General features: G+C 49.3%; 1 protein-coding gene across 7 annotated transcripts in view; it reads right to left on the minus strand.

Annotated features, from left to right (window-relative positions):
- ERI3 (ERI1 exoribonuclease family member 3) overlaps nt 1-21424 on the minus strand; it is a 118444-nt gene that overhangs the window by 84814 nt on the left and 12206 nt on the right. For all 7 annotated transcript variants that reach the window (XM_040566408.1, XM_040566404.1, XM_040566405.1 and 4 more), the window contains 3 exons: nt 10291-10407; nt 5441-5500; nt 3121-3212 (listed from right to left, as the gene is read on the minus strand). In XM_040566408.1, coding sequence (XP_040422342.1) covers nt 3121-3212; nt 5441-5500; nt 10291-10407 — 269 coding nt within the window. The remainder of the gene's footprint in view (nt 1-3120; nt 3213-5440; nt 5501-10290; nt 10408-21424) is intronic.

Below are 21424 nucleotides of genomic sequence, written 5' to 3' on the forward strand. Positions count from 1 at the left end.
ACCATCAGCAGAGAGCAGTACCTTGACAGTCACCCTTCCTCTTGTGCTTTTCTTTGAGCTAAAAGTGCTACGCACGTTGCAGCAGGGTTACGTCCTCGCATCCACCACTGACAGGCTGGAAGGTTCCTCCCCTGTGTTCCAGCCGATACTCCCCACCCAGCTTGCTCGCCCCGCTGTGCCTCTCAGTGCCCCAGCACCTGCTGGAAACACCCACAGTAAAGAGGCCTGTCCAAAAAATAGTGTTTCTAGCTCTTGAAGAGCACATTCAGACTGAAGCCGACCTGCCCAGGTCTCTGTTGGAGAAGCCAGGAACAAGGCTGCACGGTTTGCCACCAACAGCCAAGCTGAAGACAACGGAGAACAGGAACTACAAACCACATGAGCCACTGGTAAGAGGAGCACAGCTTGCTTCGTGGACAGCTACGCAAGCAGCTGTTATTGCTAAGGGAAGGAAGCTGAGAAAAAGAGCAGAGTCAGGAACGGACCTGCCCCAAATCACTGCTCCCCAGGCCAGGAAGCACTGCAGCAACACACGGGCCCTTTGTAGGCGGCAGCTCTTCAGCAAGGGGCAGCATCGTGCTGTGGAGGAAGCATCAGTGCCGTGCCTTCAGCCTCGGAGTGCTGAGGACAACAAGCGGACCCTGAAACCTCACACGAGGGGCAGACGGATTGCATTCCAGTGTCCCACTCCCCCAGAGTGGGAGCACACAGAGCAGATTCCAGCAGGTATATCTTCACCCCAGAGCAACGGCCTTGTCCTTCCAGGTGCATTTCACCTCGTTTTGCAGAATTCCTCTGGAACCCAGAGGGGTTTTCACCGTGCAACACTTCCAAGAACACGCTTGGACAGGCAGCACCACCTCTCCTCTCGCTGCCCCAGTGCCTTCAGTGCCAAGCCTGTGGTCTCCACACACTAGAAGAAGGCACCAGCCACAAGTCTTTTAGGGAAGTCCAGGGTAATTCCCTGGAATACTTCCTAGATGTCCCACCTCTCTGAGGATGTGTCTATCTCCCTGTCTGAGCAGCCTTGTTCCAGCTCCGTGCCTTCCCTCCTTCAAAAGAGATGCTCAGTTCTGCTTTGCTAAACCCTATTTGGCAATGTGTCTAAACACACGCAAACTTAATTAGTTCAGGAGGGAGACTCGGCATTTGTGGTGACGGATAAAAGTAATGGGAAACGAGACAAGTCAGAGCTGGCAGGGAGTCCTCACTCAAGCCTCATTCAGTGGCACAGCGCTAATCAGATGTGACGCCACACGCTGCTGCACCCAATCGGCGGCGGAGCGGCGCGATGCGCTCCTCACCGTGCGGCTGCAGCCCGGCTCCCTGTATCCATGCGGTTGGAAACACGAAATTTATTTTCTGCTCTGCCCTGGAGATGCTTCAGGATTGAATTCTGAAGTTAATGGTTTAAAAAAAATTTTTAAAAGGAAGAGGGAGAAACGAACCACTCACTGCAGCCTCGTGGCCAGGAGTGGAGTCTTCTTTTCCAGCTGACTAGTGAGGCACGATCCATGCGAGAGACCACTGAAAATGGTGAATCAAGTATCTCGGGTCCAGATCTGCGTGTCCTGCTGGGCCAGCTCACCCCACAACCTCTACAGCTCACCAGAAAGAGGACCCAGCTTCAATTCTGTTTCTCCTACTACAGAGCTCTGCAGCAGGAAAAAAACCAGAAGGCTGTCCATTCCATGCAGACACTGAGTTAGGATGTCGTTACCTGGGAACCTCGTTATCCCGCTGTGAAAGGGATGGAAAGATGGGCTTTGAGCACGTGCAAATCCCAACCCTGTTCCTCACAACCCTCGCCAAAAGCAGTAAACTGGACTCTCAGAACAGCGATACAAGAGTAAAGAGCTGAGAAAAGAGAACAGGTGAGAAACGAAATTTTGGAACATCCTTGCAGCTGTTTTTGTGTGGGTCTCTAACAAAAGTTTAAGCATGATATACATATAAAAATACGTATTAATTCAAACCAGAGACAAAGGAATTGGCAATATACTCAGACACAAGTCCTGGTCATGGCCTCAGCAGAGACCCAGTAAATTCTGACTCAAAAGAGCATGGCAAATTTCTCATCTCCACTAGTGCTTGTGCTGCTGCTTCAATCCTCGTATCTCACGTCTCACTAATCACACCAAGAAGAAGTAAGGAGCTGCCACTCTACAAAGACCACTCTGCAGGGAGAAAACCAGTGCTGATTGCTCCCAGGCTGTGTGCAGTTTATTTAGGCTTCCAACCTGGGGAAACCAGTGTCACAGGGAACACCAAGTAACACTACTAACGAGTTGTGGATGTCAGCTTAGCATTGTACATGTCAAGTCCATGCTTTACCAGTGTGATAACAACAGGAGTCTTTACCCAGCACGGTGAGGAAATGAAAAGCTGAAGCGAGATTATAGCAACCCAAGTGGATTCAGCACAATGACACTGATCTGCAAATATCTTACAGATCAGATTAATTTAATTCTTGAACACAACTCCACTTTTTTTTTTTTTAAATCACATTTTCGGGATGCTGATCTAGCTGTTTTCGTAACGGAACATGCGCATACACCAACACTCGTAGATCCCAGTCCCCACCTGGTACTCTCTCGATCCCAGTCACCCAGCCGATGGACATGACCTTAACGATAAGAACATTGATGAAGCGTGCCAGACTGGGCTCATACTCTTTCCAAAGGCTGCTCTGATTCACATCCAGTTAACGTGCCAAGATGACAGAGAGAAGGCCTTGCATGTCAAAGTCAGGTAAGGACCATTGCTTGATTTGGGCGTACAGTAATGGTGTTCATTCATGCGCTCAGATACCCATCCCTTTGGAAAATATATTGGATAAAACCAGAAAACATTACAAAGCCCCGGTTTAAACCTTTCTTGGGGTTATAAAAGGATTCATTTGCTATAGGGATTATCCTAGGCAGTGATCTGGCACTATGCCTAGCACCTACCTGTCTTCTTAAACAACCCTCCACTCCCAATTATGCACGGCAAACAACGATTTCCCTGAAAAACAAAGACTAGGGACAGTCGGAGGCTTGTAAGAACAAAGACATCCACACTACAGGCAAGCATGGAGCAGTAAAGCCCAGAAAAATCTCCCTCCCCTTCCATACTCACATCACTTTCAAATCCCAGTCTCCACAGGTCACAAAAATCGACTTGACGCTGGGATCTAAGAGGCCTTCCTTCGCCATCCACTCGTCAACCCTCTGAAAGGAAGGCAAGAAAAGGGGATGAGTTTTGCAGAGACAGGCCGAGCCACAACAGTTAAACTCAGATAAGCTGCTTGCAATCAAGAGAGAAGAAAATTGTGATCTTATCCACCACTCTCCCTCTCTCTCTCTTCTCTTTGCTTGCCATCTGAACAACAGCACGTTTGGACCTTTGAAGATTTCTGATAGGAGACATCAGGCAACCAGAGCGGAGATGATCTTATCAGACATCGCAGCTGTGCTGCTCGCAGAGTGGTGGAAGTTGTGCAGCATTAACGGGATGATACAGCCCTGCTGTTACTTGCCATACCTCTACTTCAGCTCTCCCTGGACCAAACGGGCTTGTACTAAGCATAACCTGTGTCCTCTCCAGCCAAGAGGAGCACACTTATTTCTTGAAGCTCTCCAGTGCGGCCTGGGGGAGGGAAGAAGCCAAAGCAAGTGGCTCTCCAGGCATCAGGCTGGGAACTGAAGGGAATCGGGCAGCAAAACAGAACTGAGAAAGAGATTCCGACTACCTGCTTTGATATCCATGGAAACACAAGCATCCTGGGATGGTGCCCCTCACCCACAGCATTTCTGACATGCTCCAACTCATACATTTCAAAGGGAGAGGGGGAGACAAAAAGGCTGGGCACACCCAAGCACCATGCAGCAGTAACAGGCAGAGCCACGTGCCCCCCTCCTCTCCAGGCTCGTCCTCTCCTTCCTCCTTACAGCTCTGAGTTCAGCATGGGTTTAAAGTGAGCCCAATACTCCTGATAAACTTCCCATGGGGACAGACGTTCTGGATCCGCTTCAGAAATGGGCCACATGAACCTGGAGGACGCACACCCACCTTGGGGAGTAACCAGGCAGAACTACCTCAGGGCTAGCCCCTCTCACCCCCATCCGAGAAGACCCTTATTCCAGCTAAGCTAGCAAATCCTTGCCATCAGCTGCCCCAAATCCTCTGGAAGCAGGTGACAGGCAATTGGCTGCTACTCTGCAGCCTCACGAGCAGCATTTCCAGTGCTTCAGCGGGAGATATCTCTCCTCTTCCCATCACTCGACACCTTCAGCTCCTGAACAAACAAGCACGCCCCAGAAACTGTCTGACCCGAATCGGATTTTAACTTAGAAACGTGCAGCTGTGCTAACACCTTCCCAGTCCAAATACAAACCCTACAGAGATGCTTCCACGCTCCGTGACACTCCCGTGGGATCAGAGCAGACCATTTCCTGCAATACCCCAGTGACAGCATACATTTGCCCATCGAGGCAAAGGTTATCCCTCTTGGGGCTGGTAGCGGGCACGGCCACGTGTGCTTAGGGCCACGTGCCGCTGTCACACGCTGTCTGCAGGACAGGGAGAGCTGCCCCAAAAGCAGAACCCAGCCTCCTGCCCCCAGGACCTGCGCCTCCCTCGGGCCGTCGGGATCTCGTGGCCAAGCTCCCGCTGCAACCTGCCTGAACATCCTGATGCGAGTGCCCGCGAAGCGCTGTCTCCATGGAGGATTTTAGAGCCTTTGATTTGATTTCCGCACATAAGCAATCGCTGCAATTATTCTGATTAGGAACAATTAGGTAACACAGCGGTGGAAATCCTGACAGAGAAAATGCATCGAACGGCAACCTGCAGCCCGAGCGGGCTCTGCTTGAGGAGGTTTCCTTCCCTATTTGACTACCAACAAAAGCTATTGATGGAGAAATACTCCCAAGCTAATTAAGCCCTAAATGCTGTAGGAATTCACCATTACACAGATGGCATTATTAGGGCTACATCTGCATTCGCACATCCTCCAGATTAGATTTTAGAGGCATTTTCCTTCTATACTACGTGTATTATCGAGCATTTAAACAGGTAGAAAAAAATAATTTAATAAGGTGCTGAGGGAGGGAAAGGAAAAAAGAAGGCAGAGCTCCCAGAGCAGTGATCTCGAGCAACGTCTTGGTGCTTTAAAACTGGCTCAAGCGAGAATCGCCTCTTCTCCTATCTACTGGCAGGAGTTTGGATATCTTGTCAGTACCCTTGACGTGAACAGCTGGAGATGACAGATCAATGGTTCAATACTCTCAGCAGCGTGTCACTGACGTGACAGCAAATGTTATTCTAATGAAGCTGTAATCATAGTCAAATTACGCGGTTCGATTCTCAGCAAGGGGAGGGGGTGCAGGGAGCGAGCTGAAGGGAGGGCGACAGGAGCAGAGGTCAGAGGTGAGGAAATAAAGGTTACTCTGCTTACCTCAAGCACTTGCTGGAGGCTGGGCTGCCCATCCACCATGCCTTGAATAATCCCAGTCAGCTGAAACGAGAGACAAACAGAAAGCAGGCGTCAGAGCGGCACTCAAAAGATCGTTAGAAAGGTCTCCTCTCCTGTCCATCTCCCTGCGACCAAAACACGCTCCCGTGACCCAAGTGGGCATATTGCTGAGGGGCCAGCGCAGCAGAGCCGCGGGCAAGGGCAGAGCTCCATCCCGAAAGCAGGAGAGCAGGAGGGCTCCTGCCCACACCACCAAGCAGCCAGCTCCCACAGGGCAGGACACGAGCAGGGAGCCGTGGTGCGGCTGCACGTACCGACACGATGCCCCAAATGCCGCCCCTTCCAGATCTCCAGTTTTGAAGTTGTCCCGAATTACCCAGGCAGGGCAACTACTGGGGGCTCTGGGCATGGCCCTGCTACCAGAGCGACACCAAAATTGTGGTGTTAGATAAACTGCATAGACCACTGCTGGTAAGCCAGGACCACAGCGGATCCATTCATCCTCCCCTGTGCTGGGCAGCAAAAAATCGTACCTGGACAGCCTGGCTGTCTAAAGGTAGGGCACACGCACAAAAAGATGCCGTCTCATGGGTCTTTGCCCACGTCTGCCCAGGCTAGCTCGAGGCACACAGAAAACAGATAATTTTTCTGTCTGCCTTCCAAGTGACAAAACTGTCTTTTAACATATTGAATATCGGAGGTCAGTAGCTTGCCATCAATGCACCCAAGTAATTAAAAAAATCATTATCAAAACGAGCGCACACTACGGTATTTCGCTTCATCTGGCACCTTCCTCAAGCTACACACACCTCGCACGTTTTCATAGCGCGGAGCTCAGCCGCAGCCTGGCCGCACACCCTGCCACCTGCACGCGGTGCCGCAGCCCCGGGAGCCGCAGCATCCACCCGAGAGCATCCTGCGGGCACCCTCCCTGCGGGGCAGAGCTCAGCCGATGGGCACACCACAAACCCTGTCCCAAACCGTAGGGCTAAGCTTCATTAAAAGCACGGCAGCTGAAAGCAGCTCAGCTGCTTCCACCTCTCTGTTTCGTTGGCGCCTCGGCTTACAGCGCTGAACTCAGAAGGAAAAAAAAAAAAAAAGAAGAGATTAAACTCCAATTAAACTGTAATTACATTTAATGAATACCAAATACCTGACTCACTGAATAAACTGTAAGTGGAAAGATTATTTTCTCATTGTGACTTCCATGGAATGGTAATATATACCTTTTAGGGAAAGGATTTTAATTTTAAGGATGTAGAGTTCCTCTAGGTGGGTTTCTCAAGTTCATCAAGCCATTATGAGGTGGAATTTTAAGGAAGTGGAGAGACACACACACGCTCTTATATTCCAGAAACTGTTTTTATATTAATCTGTATTTTAATTGGGTAACAGCTGCTGCCTACAGACTTCCCGTATTCTAGGAGGCAAATAGATTTAGGAGATTAACGCGTGGCTCTTCAGAGCATTTTTTTAAAGCTCACTGGCTTGTTTCTTCCTCCCCTCGCTGTCCTCTCCGGGCATTTGCCCAGCAGAGGTGGGCAGCTCACCCACCGCAAGGCGCTGCCTCTGGCTCTCAGGGCAGCTCAGACCAAAGCCCCGGGAGCAGATGACAGACGAGCATCTGGGGAGATGACGGGCACCTCCTGGTGTCACAGCCTGCGCCAACGTAAGCGGCTTCTGCTGCTCCTGGTACCTTCAGGACCGCATTGCTCAGCGCCACAGCCCCGATGGCAGGGCGGATGCGGCGGGATGCCCTAACCCAAGCTTCTCAGGAGAACGGAGGGATGGGCAGGTGGCCGCAGGGGCTCCGAGACCCACCAAAGAGTCGCTGCTTGATCTCACAAGGCTCCTTCCCTCCTCGGCTGCCAGGCCAAGCGAGGCACCAGCTCACCCGCACAGGAGGACGTCCCCACGCACACGGGATTCACGCTGCAGGAACCGCTACATAGGGCTACACCCGCTCCGTGGGCGCATTTCGGTTCGAACCGGTGCCCAAAAGGGAGCAGATTTCTCGCCTCTCACGCTTTCCGATCCTTTCTGTTCTCAGCTGTGTAAGTCACCTCGCACACCCACCCCAGTGCCTTGGGTTTCTGCGGCGCTGTTTGATCTTGCAGTTTTGATAAAATATAAAAACATAAAATTGCACAATTGCAAAGTTTCACTGGCGATCCCAAGAAGCACATGGTGCTTGGGAACATAAACAAGCTATAAGGCATTTATCTTGCTGTACTTTTATTGTCTGTTCCTTCAGCAAAAAAATCAATAAAAATTAATCATAGAAAGAGAGCAAAGTACCATGAAAAAGCCTGTACAAGCACCTTGTGCGTAGAAGGAACCTCTCACTTAAGCTCCTGGCACAAGCTTTCTTGGGCATCGGACAAACCACCTGCATCTTCCCAAAGGGCGCAAGGAGCTTTTTGTACCTAGCAGCAGCTTCTGACCACCTGCGAGTGCTTTCCACCTTCTCTGCCGAAATGTTTGGCACACCTCTCACCGTAACCAAACCTTATGGAGTCGTGTTTTACAGGGCCAGGTGAAGACAGAAGGGAGCAGACCAGGGCTACAGAACGAACCAGCACGGAAGGTGTGCTCCTGGCCACTGGCGTGGGAGGTCAGAGGGACCTCCTGCAGCCAGGGTACAGCACAGACACACCAAAACCTAAGCAAAGAGATGCCCCGAGGGTGACCGTGAGCTCTCCACCTTGCAGACACCCTTCCCATGCAGTGCTGTCTTCAAGAAGAGGAAGGTGAGAAAGGCTCCAGGCTGCGGGTGTAACACCAAGCGAGCCGGGTAACCCTTCCACCCGCAGTCTGTCCCAAACAGCCCGACTGCTTCCTGCCAAAGCAACGAGCAGAGAGGGGAAAACAGCAGCACAGCAGCCAGGCTCTCGTGCAATGTCAACACCGCTGCCTTTGCTACAGAGTTTATCTGGGAAACCATCGTATTTCTACTCCAAGACAGTTTGCTGATTACCTAAGCACTTGTCTCTGGTGTACAATCTGATAATCAGGCCCGGTCTTTCTTTGTAGACAAAGAGGCCAATAAATCTCACCCTTTGTAAGTAGAGGTGCCTAGACAAAGCCCTTTACTGGCATTTAGCAAAATGGGTATTTTTCAGAAAACAGAAAGCAGCTGAAAGCTGAAGGCAAGCGCTGGAGCCGTGCAGGCAGTGGCTGCTGGGGAGCTGGATGCAGGGCAGAGCCAGCCGTGCTGGGGGGCTGCCTGGCCACACCGCAGCACCCCCGGGTCCCCCCGGCACTACAGCCTCTGCAAAAAGCAGCTGCAAGTGACAGAGGGATAAATAAACAGCAGGGGGAAGGACACGGCTGAAACGGCATTTCAGCGCGAGTTAATTAGTGAGATGACTTCTCTGGAAATCAGATGACACACAAAACTTACGTTTGGGGCCTTTCTCTAGAAGGTAACAGTGCTCTTAGCAGAGATCAGGTGCAACTGGGAGATTTATCACAGCACACGTTTGTGCAAGCATACAGCCAGAGAGTCTCATGCGGATAGGGACAGCCCAAGTAGTTGTCCAGCCTTCCAGTACTACGGTTGCAAAAACGTTTCCATTATAGCTATAAATGTGTGAAAACGGAGGGCTTTCTGAAAGCCCCTCTCCTGAGAGTAATGTTTTCTGGGCTTAGTCTTTTTTTTTTTTTTTTCTTCCTTTTAGTTTAAACAAAATACCTTTGCCTGGGTTTTAGTTACAGGAGAAGGGAAAAAAAAAGAAAAGTGTGTACATATATATATATGTACTGTTTATTTATTTTTACAAATGTGCAAATACAGAAGGGGCTAGCTGGTCCTGGAAGACGTTTCACTTAACACACGGGAGCCATTTTTCTTCAAACTAGTGCGTGGAGGACAAGCATGTCAAAGGCCAAAACCTGCAGAGGCGGAGGCTGTAGCAAACGCACCGTGGTGTCAATGAGCCTGGATGAGACCAGGCCTGAACAAAAGACTTGGATACCCTGATCCCACAGTCAGTGCTTTAGTAACTGAGCCGGCCAACATCGGAACAGTGAAGTAACAGGAAAAAAAAACAAAGCAAACAGAACTTACAAACTCTGTGCTGATGGCTACAGCAGGGAGGAAGTGCTCACTTGCAGAAACAGTTAACTTTTTGTGTTGGATGAATGAATGAATAAAAATAAATCAACCCCCCTTTCCTTTGAACCATTTTACCCAGTTCCTTGCATGTTGCCCTCATCCTCTCATCCCTGTCTCGGGAAAGGTGGCTGCAGCTCCAGAGCAGCTGTCCTCGGCCATGAGGAACCAAGGAACAAGATGCCACTTCTCCAGCAAGCCTTTTGAGTACCCCGCAAGCACAACATCAATCTTAAAAATATTGATGTTGGTTATCTTACCACCCTGAGGGGCTCATCAAACCGCACTGGAGAGTCACAGCCTCCGAACCACGGAGCAATACGACATGTCCTCCCCCTGGCCCACGCTCTCTTTGACCCTCCCCACCAACGAGCACACGGCACAGTCACAAAGCTTACAGAGAGGCTGCAGCATTTTGTGCATCAGCTAACGTGCAGCAGTGCTTTCATTTTGCGGTCACCCAGCGATATCTTTGTTAGTCATAAATAGAACTGATATTCGCTAGCAGATCATAACCAGAAATACTTATTATGAACCCAAACGGAGGCCTTTGCATGCTACTACAATGACATAAAATGATTCCCCTCGTCCTTAACATGAGGCTGGCACGCCACCCTGCCTTGCAGCTGCACTGTGAAGAGGCGGCCCCGACCCCGGTGCAATGGAAACCTGCTCCCCAGGGAGACTCTCGGAGCACCAGGGAACCTTTGCACTTTACCTCTGTGCAGAAGGGCGTAAGCTGGGGATGCACCACAGGCTGAACATACATGTGAAAGGTGGATTCGATCTCCATCGTCCTGCCGTTCAGCTTCAGGATAGGGAATTCGATGATCTCCTGCATAGGACACAAAGAAAAGCCGCTGTTCATTTAAACCAAACAAAAAAGGAAGCTGGAAACGATCCATACTGGATGGCCGTAAGAAGAGGGGCCTGACAACCCCACACAAAACCCAAGAGGAAGCTCCGTGCTGCGAGTGGGAAGTGCTGCAGGAGCCCAGAGCACAGCTCGTGCTGCCAGCACGAAGGAGCACGGTGTGGATGCTGCCCAGGATGCTGCTGAGCCTTTCAAGAGGAAGATGGACCAGCACCACTCGCACGTGGTGCCCTGGGAACACGGAGTTGCGTTTGCAATGGGGTCACGTCTGTTCCGCAAGGACATCCCAGGGGCTGCCTGATGCCTAGTGCCACCCTCTCCACCTCACGCTGCTTTTGGAAGGCACCAGGACAACAGGAGCTCCTTCACACTTGCAGGCTCCTGCACGAAGCACCTCCTTCCCAGGAGAGGCTGAAAACGGAGGCGCACAGAGCACGGCCACAGGGGGAGGAGAGGAACTGGGAGCCCCCCCCGAAGCACCCCTACGGAATACAGGACAGCAGCGAGCCCTGCTTCATTCTCCTCTGTGCAGCCAATTTATGCTGATAGGGAAATAAAAACGTTCTTCATCGGAAGAATGTTCGGTCATTTGAATAATCAGCAATCAAAAATTTACACGGACCTGTTAATAAAAAGTTTAAACAAATTCGGTTACGATGGATTTCACAATTATTAAAAAATACGCTTGGAATTAAAAAAGCCGACCGCTGAATAAAAGCGATAAAATCCTTTGTGTTCGCGCCCCTCCTTCCTCGCTCCCTCTCCTCCTTCCAGTTTAATGTAAGAGGAGAAGCGACAATTTGTTTGGTGTCTTTAAAGAATAATTTGTCTATGTTATTTAATAGAGATGCATGGCACCAAGGTTCTGGAGTGCAAATGAGCCCGCTGAGTGATATCCATGCAACAAGCCTCTCAAATCACTTCTGGAGAGAAACAGGGAGAGGGAGAGAGAATAAAAAAAAATATTGCTTTTTAATATTCAAAAACAGTTTGCAAAATTTAATCAAAGCAGAGCAAAAGCTAACATTTTTACCACTTTGACATTTTTATTAGCGCTTTCATAAATTTTTAAAACATGAATGGAATTAGTTTAACAACAAAAAAAACTGCCTGAAAACATCTGGAAGAGACAAATAAGAAATAAAAAAAAAAAAAAGGAAAAAAACCCTAACTCCTGCGAGTAAAATTAGCATGTAGAAAACGCAGTCGCTGCAGAGGAGCTGACACAGTTTTTGGACCCTGGCTGCAACCCCCGTGACCCACAGGCGGAAATTATCGTGAGGTCACATATAGGAGCTGCTGACATCACCACCCCAGCAGGCAGAGCGAGGCCGAGAGGATGGGTGGGGAGATGGAAATAACAAATAATTCAGATAGCCGGGGGAAACACCCGGCATCCCTGGTGGGGAGAGCCCATGGGTGCAGTGTACCTGGTCCTGACTAGGGTGTGCTGCAAGGGGCACGTGCCTGCCGCGATGGGAAGCTGGAAAAATAGAGAAAATAAAACGTTAGCAGTGCTGAAATGCCCAGGTGGAGACACTGAGAAGTCAAACGGTTTCCCCAGGGCCAGCTATGCTGTATGCAGCACTCGCGTACACGAAGAGAAGAGGTCTGGGAGCACCCTTTCCCTCTGACAGCCACCGGGAGTGACCAAGTTTCCCACTGCTGGGAAGGGGCAGGGAGGAGGACGCAGAGGTAAAATGCCTGCGCATCGCCCAGGTCGCCTGCTGTGGTGCAGCCAAAGTCGCCAGCTACAGCCACGCAGGATCGGCCGTGGAGACAGGAGAACCTGACTCTGACCGAGGACACAGCCGCGTGGGGCGCTCCCTTCGGAACAACCATCACGGACGGACACCGACCACAGCAAATATCTGTTCAGAAGGCAAATGGACTGTGAAGTTCAGATCCAACGGACAGGACAGCGTAACAGAGCCAGCTTTAACCCAGCACAGCACCACCCTGCCCACCAAATACCGCACCCGGTCCCAAAAGGGGCCGGGGAAGCTGCCCTGGAGGTCTGCACCCCGTGCACGGGGTGACCGGGCGAGCCCGCGGCGGGGCGAGGAGAGGGCTCTGCCCCCAGAGAAGGGCAGGCGCAGGCTGCATGTCACAGCAGGGCTGCGTTGCAATGCACAGCTCGGTCCCACGGGACCAGCAATGTCCTCAGGGGCCATCAAGCGGCTGGATGCGAAGCGAGGCTGAAAGACAGCCCCGCCGCTGATCTGATGCACAAAGGCGTCGCCCGCCTCCGAGAACCAAAGGGGAAAAGCACTTCCAGGAGGGTCGGATTAAAACAGAGGGAGGAAATAAATAAATAAAAAGCTCTACTAAAAAAAAATGTGGAAAATTTAACAATATCCAGCGTTACTGCAGGGCTGGGGGAAGCGTGCGGCCAGGCAGCCGGGGTGGGACCTGCGGAGCAATTCGAACGTCTCGGGAGAAGGAGCGGCAGCTCTTTTGGGCTTATTTGGTCAGTTTTTTAAGCGAGCGGTAAAGGACCTTTCCCAAAAGGCTGTTTATCTGCACGCTTCCTCTGGCGGAGATTTTTCCAGTCTCTGGCAATGTTTGCTCCACTGGTATCTAAGGCAACAGATACCAGCCCCATGAAATCAGCCCCACTCCTCACTAACGACGTTAGCCAGTCCTGCAATGAAATTTAACCTGTGACACTGCTGTACTTTTCATTTAAACTTTCATTTGGAGAGAAGCAGTGTTTGGAGACCCTGCAGTTTGTCCTGCTAATAAAGACAAGTGTTGGGACCTTTAAAGGTGCCATTCATCTTTTGCCTTTATTAAATTCAATTTTCTTAAGCCCACGATACATCATGAAATTAAGAGTTGACATTCCTGCAGAAACAAAAATATCTATCAAACATAAACAGAAAGGGGAAAAAAAAGAGGCCTCTATTACCATGAATTTATGGCTCAAAGTTGATCTGTTTCCACTTTTTTTTTTTTTTTTTTAACAAGCATATGGTTTGTTTTAGATATCCAAAATGTTATTACGGATCTAGAATTTCATTAGTAATTATTACGAAATGGTGAGCACTCAGACACACACACACACCCCCAACAGCCCGCCACTCCGAGAGGCGGCCGGGCGCTCGCTCACGTTTCACGACAGCCTGGCGAGCTTAAATCACTCGGCTCCATCCACGCCACCACTTTGCTTTCGTCCAGGTGGGGAAAGGTAGAGGAGAACAGGGGAATTAACAGAAGCTCGCTGACGTCTCCTTTCCTTCACCAGCCTGATCGTTCTTACGTGCTGCCCTGAGATCTCCACGCATTTCCACGTCCGCTCTGGCTACACGTGTTGCCACGTCGCCTGCTGCCAGCAGCGCTGGGGGCCTTGAGGTCTTGCCCCCCTCCAGCTTCTCCTCGCAGCACAGCCAGAAGTTATGGATGTGCTCACACAATGCTGCGGAGGTCCAGAGCCTGCAAATAGCCACGAGCTCCCAGAAGAACAAATGCCCCCGCTTGAGTTTTGTAAGCACCGCAATTAGGTGCTTTATTTACCGCTGCAAAGCGACTTGAAAGGAAATCCAGGATTCAAAGCAGCAGCAATAAATAAGCGGCTTTTTATTTTTCCTTCCCTCGCCGGGAAAAGTTGAACATGTTTTGTGTTGAGAAATTCTGCACGCGGCTCCCAATTACAGGCATTTGCATTTATATTGTTAGAACACAGCGCTTCTAAAATCAATATTAACACGCTTAAAGAAAGAGACAGCAGCACCCTGTCCCTCCCCTGCGCTGCTCCCCCAAACCCCTTAACAATAGGAACCCACAGAGCCCTGGGCTTATCCAGATCCATTACCAGGGCCGCTCTCTGTACAACAATCTTCTCTGTAGGATTTCAGGGCACTTCACGCAGACCTATGTGACAGCTTGCCCAGTTGTTTGGTTGGTTTTTTGCCCCCCCCTTTTTTTTTTTTTTTTAAATATTCCCCCCAAAAGAGGTACCAGATGCAAGCCCTCCGTGCAGCCCGGCTGTCCCACAGCAGGCAGCCTGCAGGGCACTGCGTAACTGCTATGGGCTTCCCCTTAAAAGGGATTTGAAAAATTCATAAGGGCATGTGAAATCACTGCTATAAACGCAGCCTTTCCCTGCACAACCATCCTAAATGCAACTCCCCTCCCTGCAACACCCGACCAGGGATGCGAGAAGTCAGCTGTCTCGATTTTCCTGACAATAAAAGCAACAAACAAGCAGACGACCACTCTTACTGCATGTTTTCCTGTACCAGCACAGACCTCTGCGGTTCAGAAAAGCAAGCAGCTGAAACTGCACTAATTCCCACAGCGGAATCTTTTTGCTCATCATTTTGGATCCGTGAGCACTGGCATTACTAGGCTAAAGGAATACAATGCCCTGCAGAACTTCCCGGCTCTCAAAACCTTTCAGTCCAGAAGCCCACGTGAGAAGAGGACAGGGCATACTTTGGGAGACTGGTTTATATATTTGAGGAAGACTGTGTGGCCTATTCAGTCCGAAAACTACCAGGGAATAATTTATCCCTTACTCCCACCCCCAGTTGAAGAAGTTTAATAAACACGAGAATAAAAGATGCCCGTAAAAATCAGAGCTGACTGTTCAAAATGCAATAAAAACAAGCAGATGCCTTTGAGAGAAAGGGATATTTTTTCTGATAGGGAAAAGCATAAAACTTCCTACCAAAAGACTGCTTTACACCTTCAAAAAAAGTAGGGGGGGGAGAAGCAGGGGAGTCTGACATAGGGGACAGGCTCAGCACCAGCTCATTTTGTTCAGTTTGTTTTTTTTTTGTCCCGTCTTTCAAGAAAAAAAGTCGTTTTATGCACAAGGAGCTTATTTCTTAAACAAACACTCGTGTTTTTGATTTACACCACGGGCTGCTCCTAAATAATTTATGGCGGGTTAAATTTATTGCACAGCCCTGGCCGGCTGCAAATTCGAATTGCCAAATAATTAGATTTTAGGGCAATGCTTATAAATTATCCGCCGATTTGTCCGGACTTGTTTGTCAGCTGCTTTGTGCTTCGGGTCATCTTTGGCATTTCGCTGTTTGTGTTTTAATTGCTGATTTACACTTTGACAGATGAGAGTTGATGCCTCCAAGATCCGGGAGGGGACAGGGGGGTGGTGAAGAGCAGGAAGAATCAGAGCTTTTAAAGGCTTGTGATTCTCCTTTTTTTTCCAAGGCAATTAAAATCGAAAAGGGACATAGTAAGGACAGCCTAGCCTAACAGGTCTGCCTCCTCTGCTTCCATTCAGGGCCTTAATTATTATTTTAACTAAAGCTGCTTCCAAGTGAGCAGCCTCGCACTGGCCCTCAGGGGCAGGAGCCAAGATGACCTCAGAGGTCTCTTCCCTGGTTCTAAATTTTTATTAAACTAACCCAAACTGGGACCATAAAGGCAACACCTCCGTGAGGAGGGGCAGCAGGACTCCTGCTGAATCAGGGCTATCCCTCCCCAAAGGAAGCCCACCTGCACGCACAGGGGAGCCTCACGACGCTTCTGTCCACGGGAAGTCACTCTGCGTGCTGATTAACACCGGTAAAAGGTCTTTGGGGAAGCAGCTGCCCCCCAAATTGCTTCTTTCCATCACTACCTATTTAAAGTACACGTTTGCACACACCCAACAATTTAATATGTGAAAACCACTGTCCTATCTTGGAAAAGCGCGACAGGAAATGTGCACCAAAATCCAAACGCAAGGGGACAGGCAGGAATATGGAAAGATCATGAAACACGAGGAAAAGATGACATGAAGACAGCAACTGCTCCTTGATCGCGGAATACCTAAGGTCTCTTCCTTCCCCCCTGCTCTTAGCTTAACCTCACCTTCTACCCCCAACATTCAGGGACTGAACCTAATGCCAAAATCTGGATTTCCTTAGTTTTGAGTTGTCCTTTGGGTTCTGCACTGACATCAAACCTGGCTCATGTTTTCAGGTGCTTCCTTACAACTGTGAGGGTGAGGGACCATTTCTCTTTCTTTAATAGGAGCTGAAACTCCCATCTAATCACATGCCCCCGGGAGCTGGAGCTTTAAGAGAGACGTCTAGTCCATGCACCTGCCCGAAGGCATCACCACCTGCCCCTAAATCATTTCCGACTTTGTCTAGGCTGTTTTTACAGACTCCAATAAGAGAGACTCACACACTCCCCAGGCGCTCTGTCCTAGTGTTTCATTAGTCTTATCATTGGAAAGTTTTTCCTAATGCCTCATCTGAATTTCCCTCGCTGTTGTTTAAATTCATGACTGCTCTTCCTATCCACAGCAGACGCAGGCCGGAACATTTCTCTTTCAGATCCTCTTGAAATGGTCTCAATCTTTTTTTTTTGAGGTATGGAGTCCTAAGCGAATCGCTTCTCCAGCTCAGATCCCTCCTTACAGGGCACAAACAGGAGCATCCACATCTCGCACGTGACATTTTCCCCCTCAACTTCTCACCGTGAACACGAGGACTTCTTTCATATCTGCCATTATACCTGACATTTGGAGAGCGGGCTCACAACCCTTGTCCTTCCATCCCAAACAAAACCTTTGGTAGGCATCTGCTCACAACCTGGATCCTGCCTCTCACCATCAGCATCATCTCAATCCCAAAAAAGCACAAAGCTGTTTTGATCTTCCCGGCAGCATGCAGCCATAAGAATAAAGGAGAAGCTCCCTCCTCGTTCCACACCTGGGATGAGAAATGTAGACACGCCAACATTTCAACTCACCTCCTCAAGCACTACTGGCACTTATTTCACCACCCAGAAAATCTCCACTGACGCAGACAGCGATGTAAGCCCAACAGTTTTGAGGGAGACTTCACACTCGAACCAGGTTAAAGGCAGCACACAAAAATTTTCAAATATTCCCTACTACAAGACAACAACTACACTATACCCTTAAGTCCACTCCCTTGAGCCACAAGCAGCTGGCCTGCACAGTCCCCACTGCAGAAGCATCAAATCACTTCCAGATCCAACCTCTTCACCTGCTATTGAGCAGCACGAACGATCGATGTTCCCAGCAGTGCTAAAACATCTGGACCAGGCAGAAAGGGCATGTTAGTGCATGTAAATGAACAGCCAGGGTTTTACAAACATCACAACTAACCGCTGGTGACAGCACGTTCCTGCCCGGCATTGAGAACTAAAGGACATAGCCGAGAGCTACGCTGCCAGCCAGCAAGTGCCCAGACTGAAAGACAACACGAGGAGGGAACACAGGGGAAGAAAGCGTGAGACTTGGGCAAGTCCCGTGCCCTCCTCACCGACAAGAGCTGAGCTGTACCTTCTCTTTGTGGGAAAGGCTTTGTTCAAACCTAGGAGAAGACCGGCTGAATGCAGCAGAGACCGTCCCTTAGGAACAGGCAGCCTGAGAAGCAGCCTCCAGAGAGGTGATGTGCAATGGAGGAAGAAGCCGTGGCACCGTTCCTTACCTTCAGAAAGGCACGCAGTGCCAGCATCCCCAGCGTCCCACGTTACCCTCATCCGCTGCTTTACGGCGAGGCGAAGCAACCTTTAACCACAGCGCAGCCGACTTGCTGGTTCAGGAATGCGCAGGGATCTTTTCTTTTCAGGGTGACTGAAGCTCAACTACTTTCTGCTGTAACAACAAGCCTGCTTAACTCTGCAACTTGTCACCCGAACGACGTGTAATGTTTGCACAGCTAAGGATACAGCGCTCAAACGGCGCAGGTGGGGAGCTGCCCGCTGTGATGCATGACTGCTGGGGGGGCTCGGCAGGCTGCGAGGGCGAGGGCGAGGTGACTGATTGCTCCAAGGCAGTCATCTCATCGGGCTGTCAAGAGGCAGCCCAACGCCGAGCAGGTTGGGTCAGGTTAGGGCTGCGACAATTGGCCCCCCGAGCGCCTGGTATTTTAGGCTTGTTGATATACTAACGCTGGGTTTGTATCTTCAAGTAAGAAATTGCTTTGTATTTTGGCATACGTCAGGTGTCTTGCCTGGTGGTCTCGTGGCTGCGCTCTCCAGGTTTGGGTTCAGTAGCTGTTCACGTTACCTAGCTCATCAGGTTTTAAATAAACACAGCTAATTCTACTGCCTGAAGCCATAACCCGTCCTGTCAGCTCCACGTGGGTCACAGCAAGCTTGGCCCTACTTACTGCAAGAACGAGGCAGGTCTCCAAGGCAAAGCGACTGCCCCAGAGAAGGCAGCTTTTGTGGGCTGCTCCGCAGCTGGTGCCACCGACCTCGCAGGACCAATTCTGAAACGCTGGCTGCTCCCCTCCGATCCCCACATCTTCTAAAATAAAGACATTATTCTCAATACTGGTCAAAATATTTCACAACAGTCCAGTGGAATTGCAATGAAGTGCATGACATATAGAAAATATAATAAAAAAGAACTGCATTTCTTTGATTTCAGATGCCCCTTGTAGTACATTAAGTTACGGGTATTTACGTGCTCTTGGCAGAATTTGTAACAGCTCAGATGAACCAGCTACAAGGCCTCAAAAAGTTTTTTTTTCAAACGATTGTTCCAAAAATTAATGTGAACAGAAAAGCCATCTAAAATAGCTTTTATATGAACTATTTCCTGACACTTTAAGAACTTAAAGCATTACAACATAAGAAGAATGGCGTAACCGCAGCCATGTAGCTTCATTAAACACAGGGTATAAAGTAAGCCCTAATTGGCAAAGAGATGATAAATACGTATTTTTTACTTATTTTTAGTAAAAAAAAGGAAATGGCTTTAAGCGACTCTGTTACATGCATCTTTAATGACATTCCTCTAGAAACAACACTGTAAGAAGCTGAATTGAGAGCTATGTATTTAAAACTACACCCAAGCCTAAGCTGCATGAAGACAGGTAATTGCAGATTAATATTCCACTGTAATACTTACGCACAAGAGCGCTGAGTTAAAGTTGCCATGGGAAACAAGCCTGAATTTCTTCACTTTCCAGCAATTCATGATCAGCCTTAATAAAGGTTTTGGCAGGTGATTTCTAATGCACCGAGCTTAACGGCTGCACAAAAACCGTGCTGGCAGAAAGCTGCTACGCAGGGATATCTGGATAGGACACGTATGCCTTGTCTGCCCCTGGATGGGACGGTGACGATCTGCTACCTCGTGAGCCACCTCCTGTGTTCCCTCTCAGGACCTTGGCTGGGACTTCCCCAGCAGCTTTCATGGAGCACCGCCTGAGGAGCGCACAGAAGACACCTCGTAGCCCGCCGGTCCCTCCTGTAGCCTCCTCCCACGTCTGTAATTCCAGGGACAGAGCCCTCCTAGATGTCCGACTTGCTACCAACTTGCCCACCCCTACCACTCCCCCTGAGCACAGAGCTCAGCACACCTGTTGCTGTGCCCTAAGCGTGGTAGAAATCAACATCCATCGACGTTCCGAGGTCAGTCTGCGAATCACAGCAGCTCAGGAGCAGAGAGGCATCGTGCAGTTGTCCCTACCACGGGACCAACACCACGGGTAGAGGAGCATGGAGATGGAGAGGCAGCGCTCATTTTGGCCACTCCAGCTGTACCTGCCTGCGACTGAGAGCCAGAACGGGGAAAATGCATTTAATGCTCACTTACACCAGCTCTCGAGGAAACACAGCCTGAAACCAATTTAAACTTGTCTTCATTTGTACTTATTGTTACCTTACGGAAAGGCTGGCTCTCATTTGTTAATGTGATTTTGCCAATCAGGAAATGTACTATGACCACACAGGTTTATCTGCACTACTACTCTTCTACTTTAAATTATTATTATGCTTAAATTATTACTATTTTATTTAAAATTAAATCAGTAATTGAACATGTGCTTATTTGTAGTCTCAATGTTTACAGTTTCATGTTGAAGTGTTGAGTAATGTTCTGTATTTGTTCAATTACAAAGTACGTCCAGCTTCGTGCGACAGAAGCAATTAAAATGCACAAAAGTATCAGTCAAAATGCACATTAAACAAACTTGAAAGAAGTAGGATGCACTAAAGAAAACTATCAAAATAATTTCATATTTAAAACATGCTGTTTAAGAGAGCAAGGACGGTATCATCTGTAATTAATCTCTCTGCCTCTGGCGACAGCCTCCTTTAGCAATGAGAAGACCTGAACATTTCAAACCTTCCTTTCACAGAGAGTGGAAGAGGCAGGTTTCTAACTCCCAACTGATTATCAAATTGGAGCGAACCCAAGACACTGAAGTCAAGTGCCTGAAAAATTGACACGAGAAACCGGTAACTTCATCGCTACCAAAAACTCAGTTAGCAATTCAACCGCTCCTAGGTCCAGCTCCTGAGTTCTGCCAATCCGGGGGTCTGCTGCTCCTTGACACGTCCAGCCAGCAGGTGTACAAGCTTGAACGGCATTTGTTTTTCATGGAAGTGGTTTTAATGGATTACAGTAGAGACTGACATCCAACGTAGAGACATAATTTCATATTCAGCTTTGAACAGCTCTGATTTCTATCATTAGACTTCTTTACATTTAAGAAAATCATTGCTTTTTGCCCACTCTGCTGAAGTTGAAGGCGAGACGCATGGCTCGCTGACCGAATGGGGCACAGCCCCTCACTGCAACAATAAAACAGGGATACAGGCAGCTGCAGATCTGAGCTCCTTAACAGTCACTGAAAGCACCAGCCACCATAAACACCGGTGTATACAAGGACAAAGGGACAGAAGAACGATTCCCACCTATTAATGCATCTTCTCCTGTGTATCTAAACCACCACATGTACCTACCCCTACATGCTGACAGCGCACAAAAGAGGCAGGCACTTACAAACTCCTAGCAGCCAGCAAAGGGAAGAGAGAAAGTGACGAGTTGAGCTGACAAATGAAGCACGCCACCACTGCCGTGGCCCCAGGTCCGCCGACCTGCACGCTGCGACAGCTCCCGCCTGACCCCACCGGGCTTTGGATCGAATTCCAAACACACAGGCAAGCTTTAAAGAGATGCGAGGGGGCAGCCATAAACATCCCGTACTGCCAATCCCCTACTGACCTTTGGCTGGTTAAAGCACTACGTGAC

This window comes from Cygnus olor, chromosome 8 (assembly GCF_009769625.2).
Source record: "Cygnus olor isolate bCygOlo1 chromosome 8, bCygOlo1.pri.v2, whole genome shotgun sequence".
Taxonomy (NCBI): Eukaryota; Metazoa; Chordata; class Aves; order Anseriformes; family Anatidae; genus Cygnus; species Cygnus olor.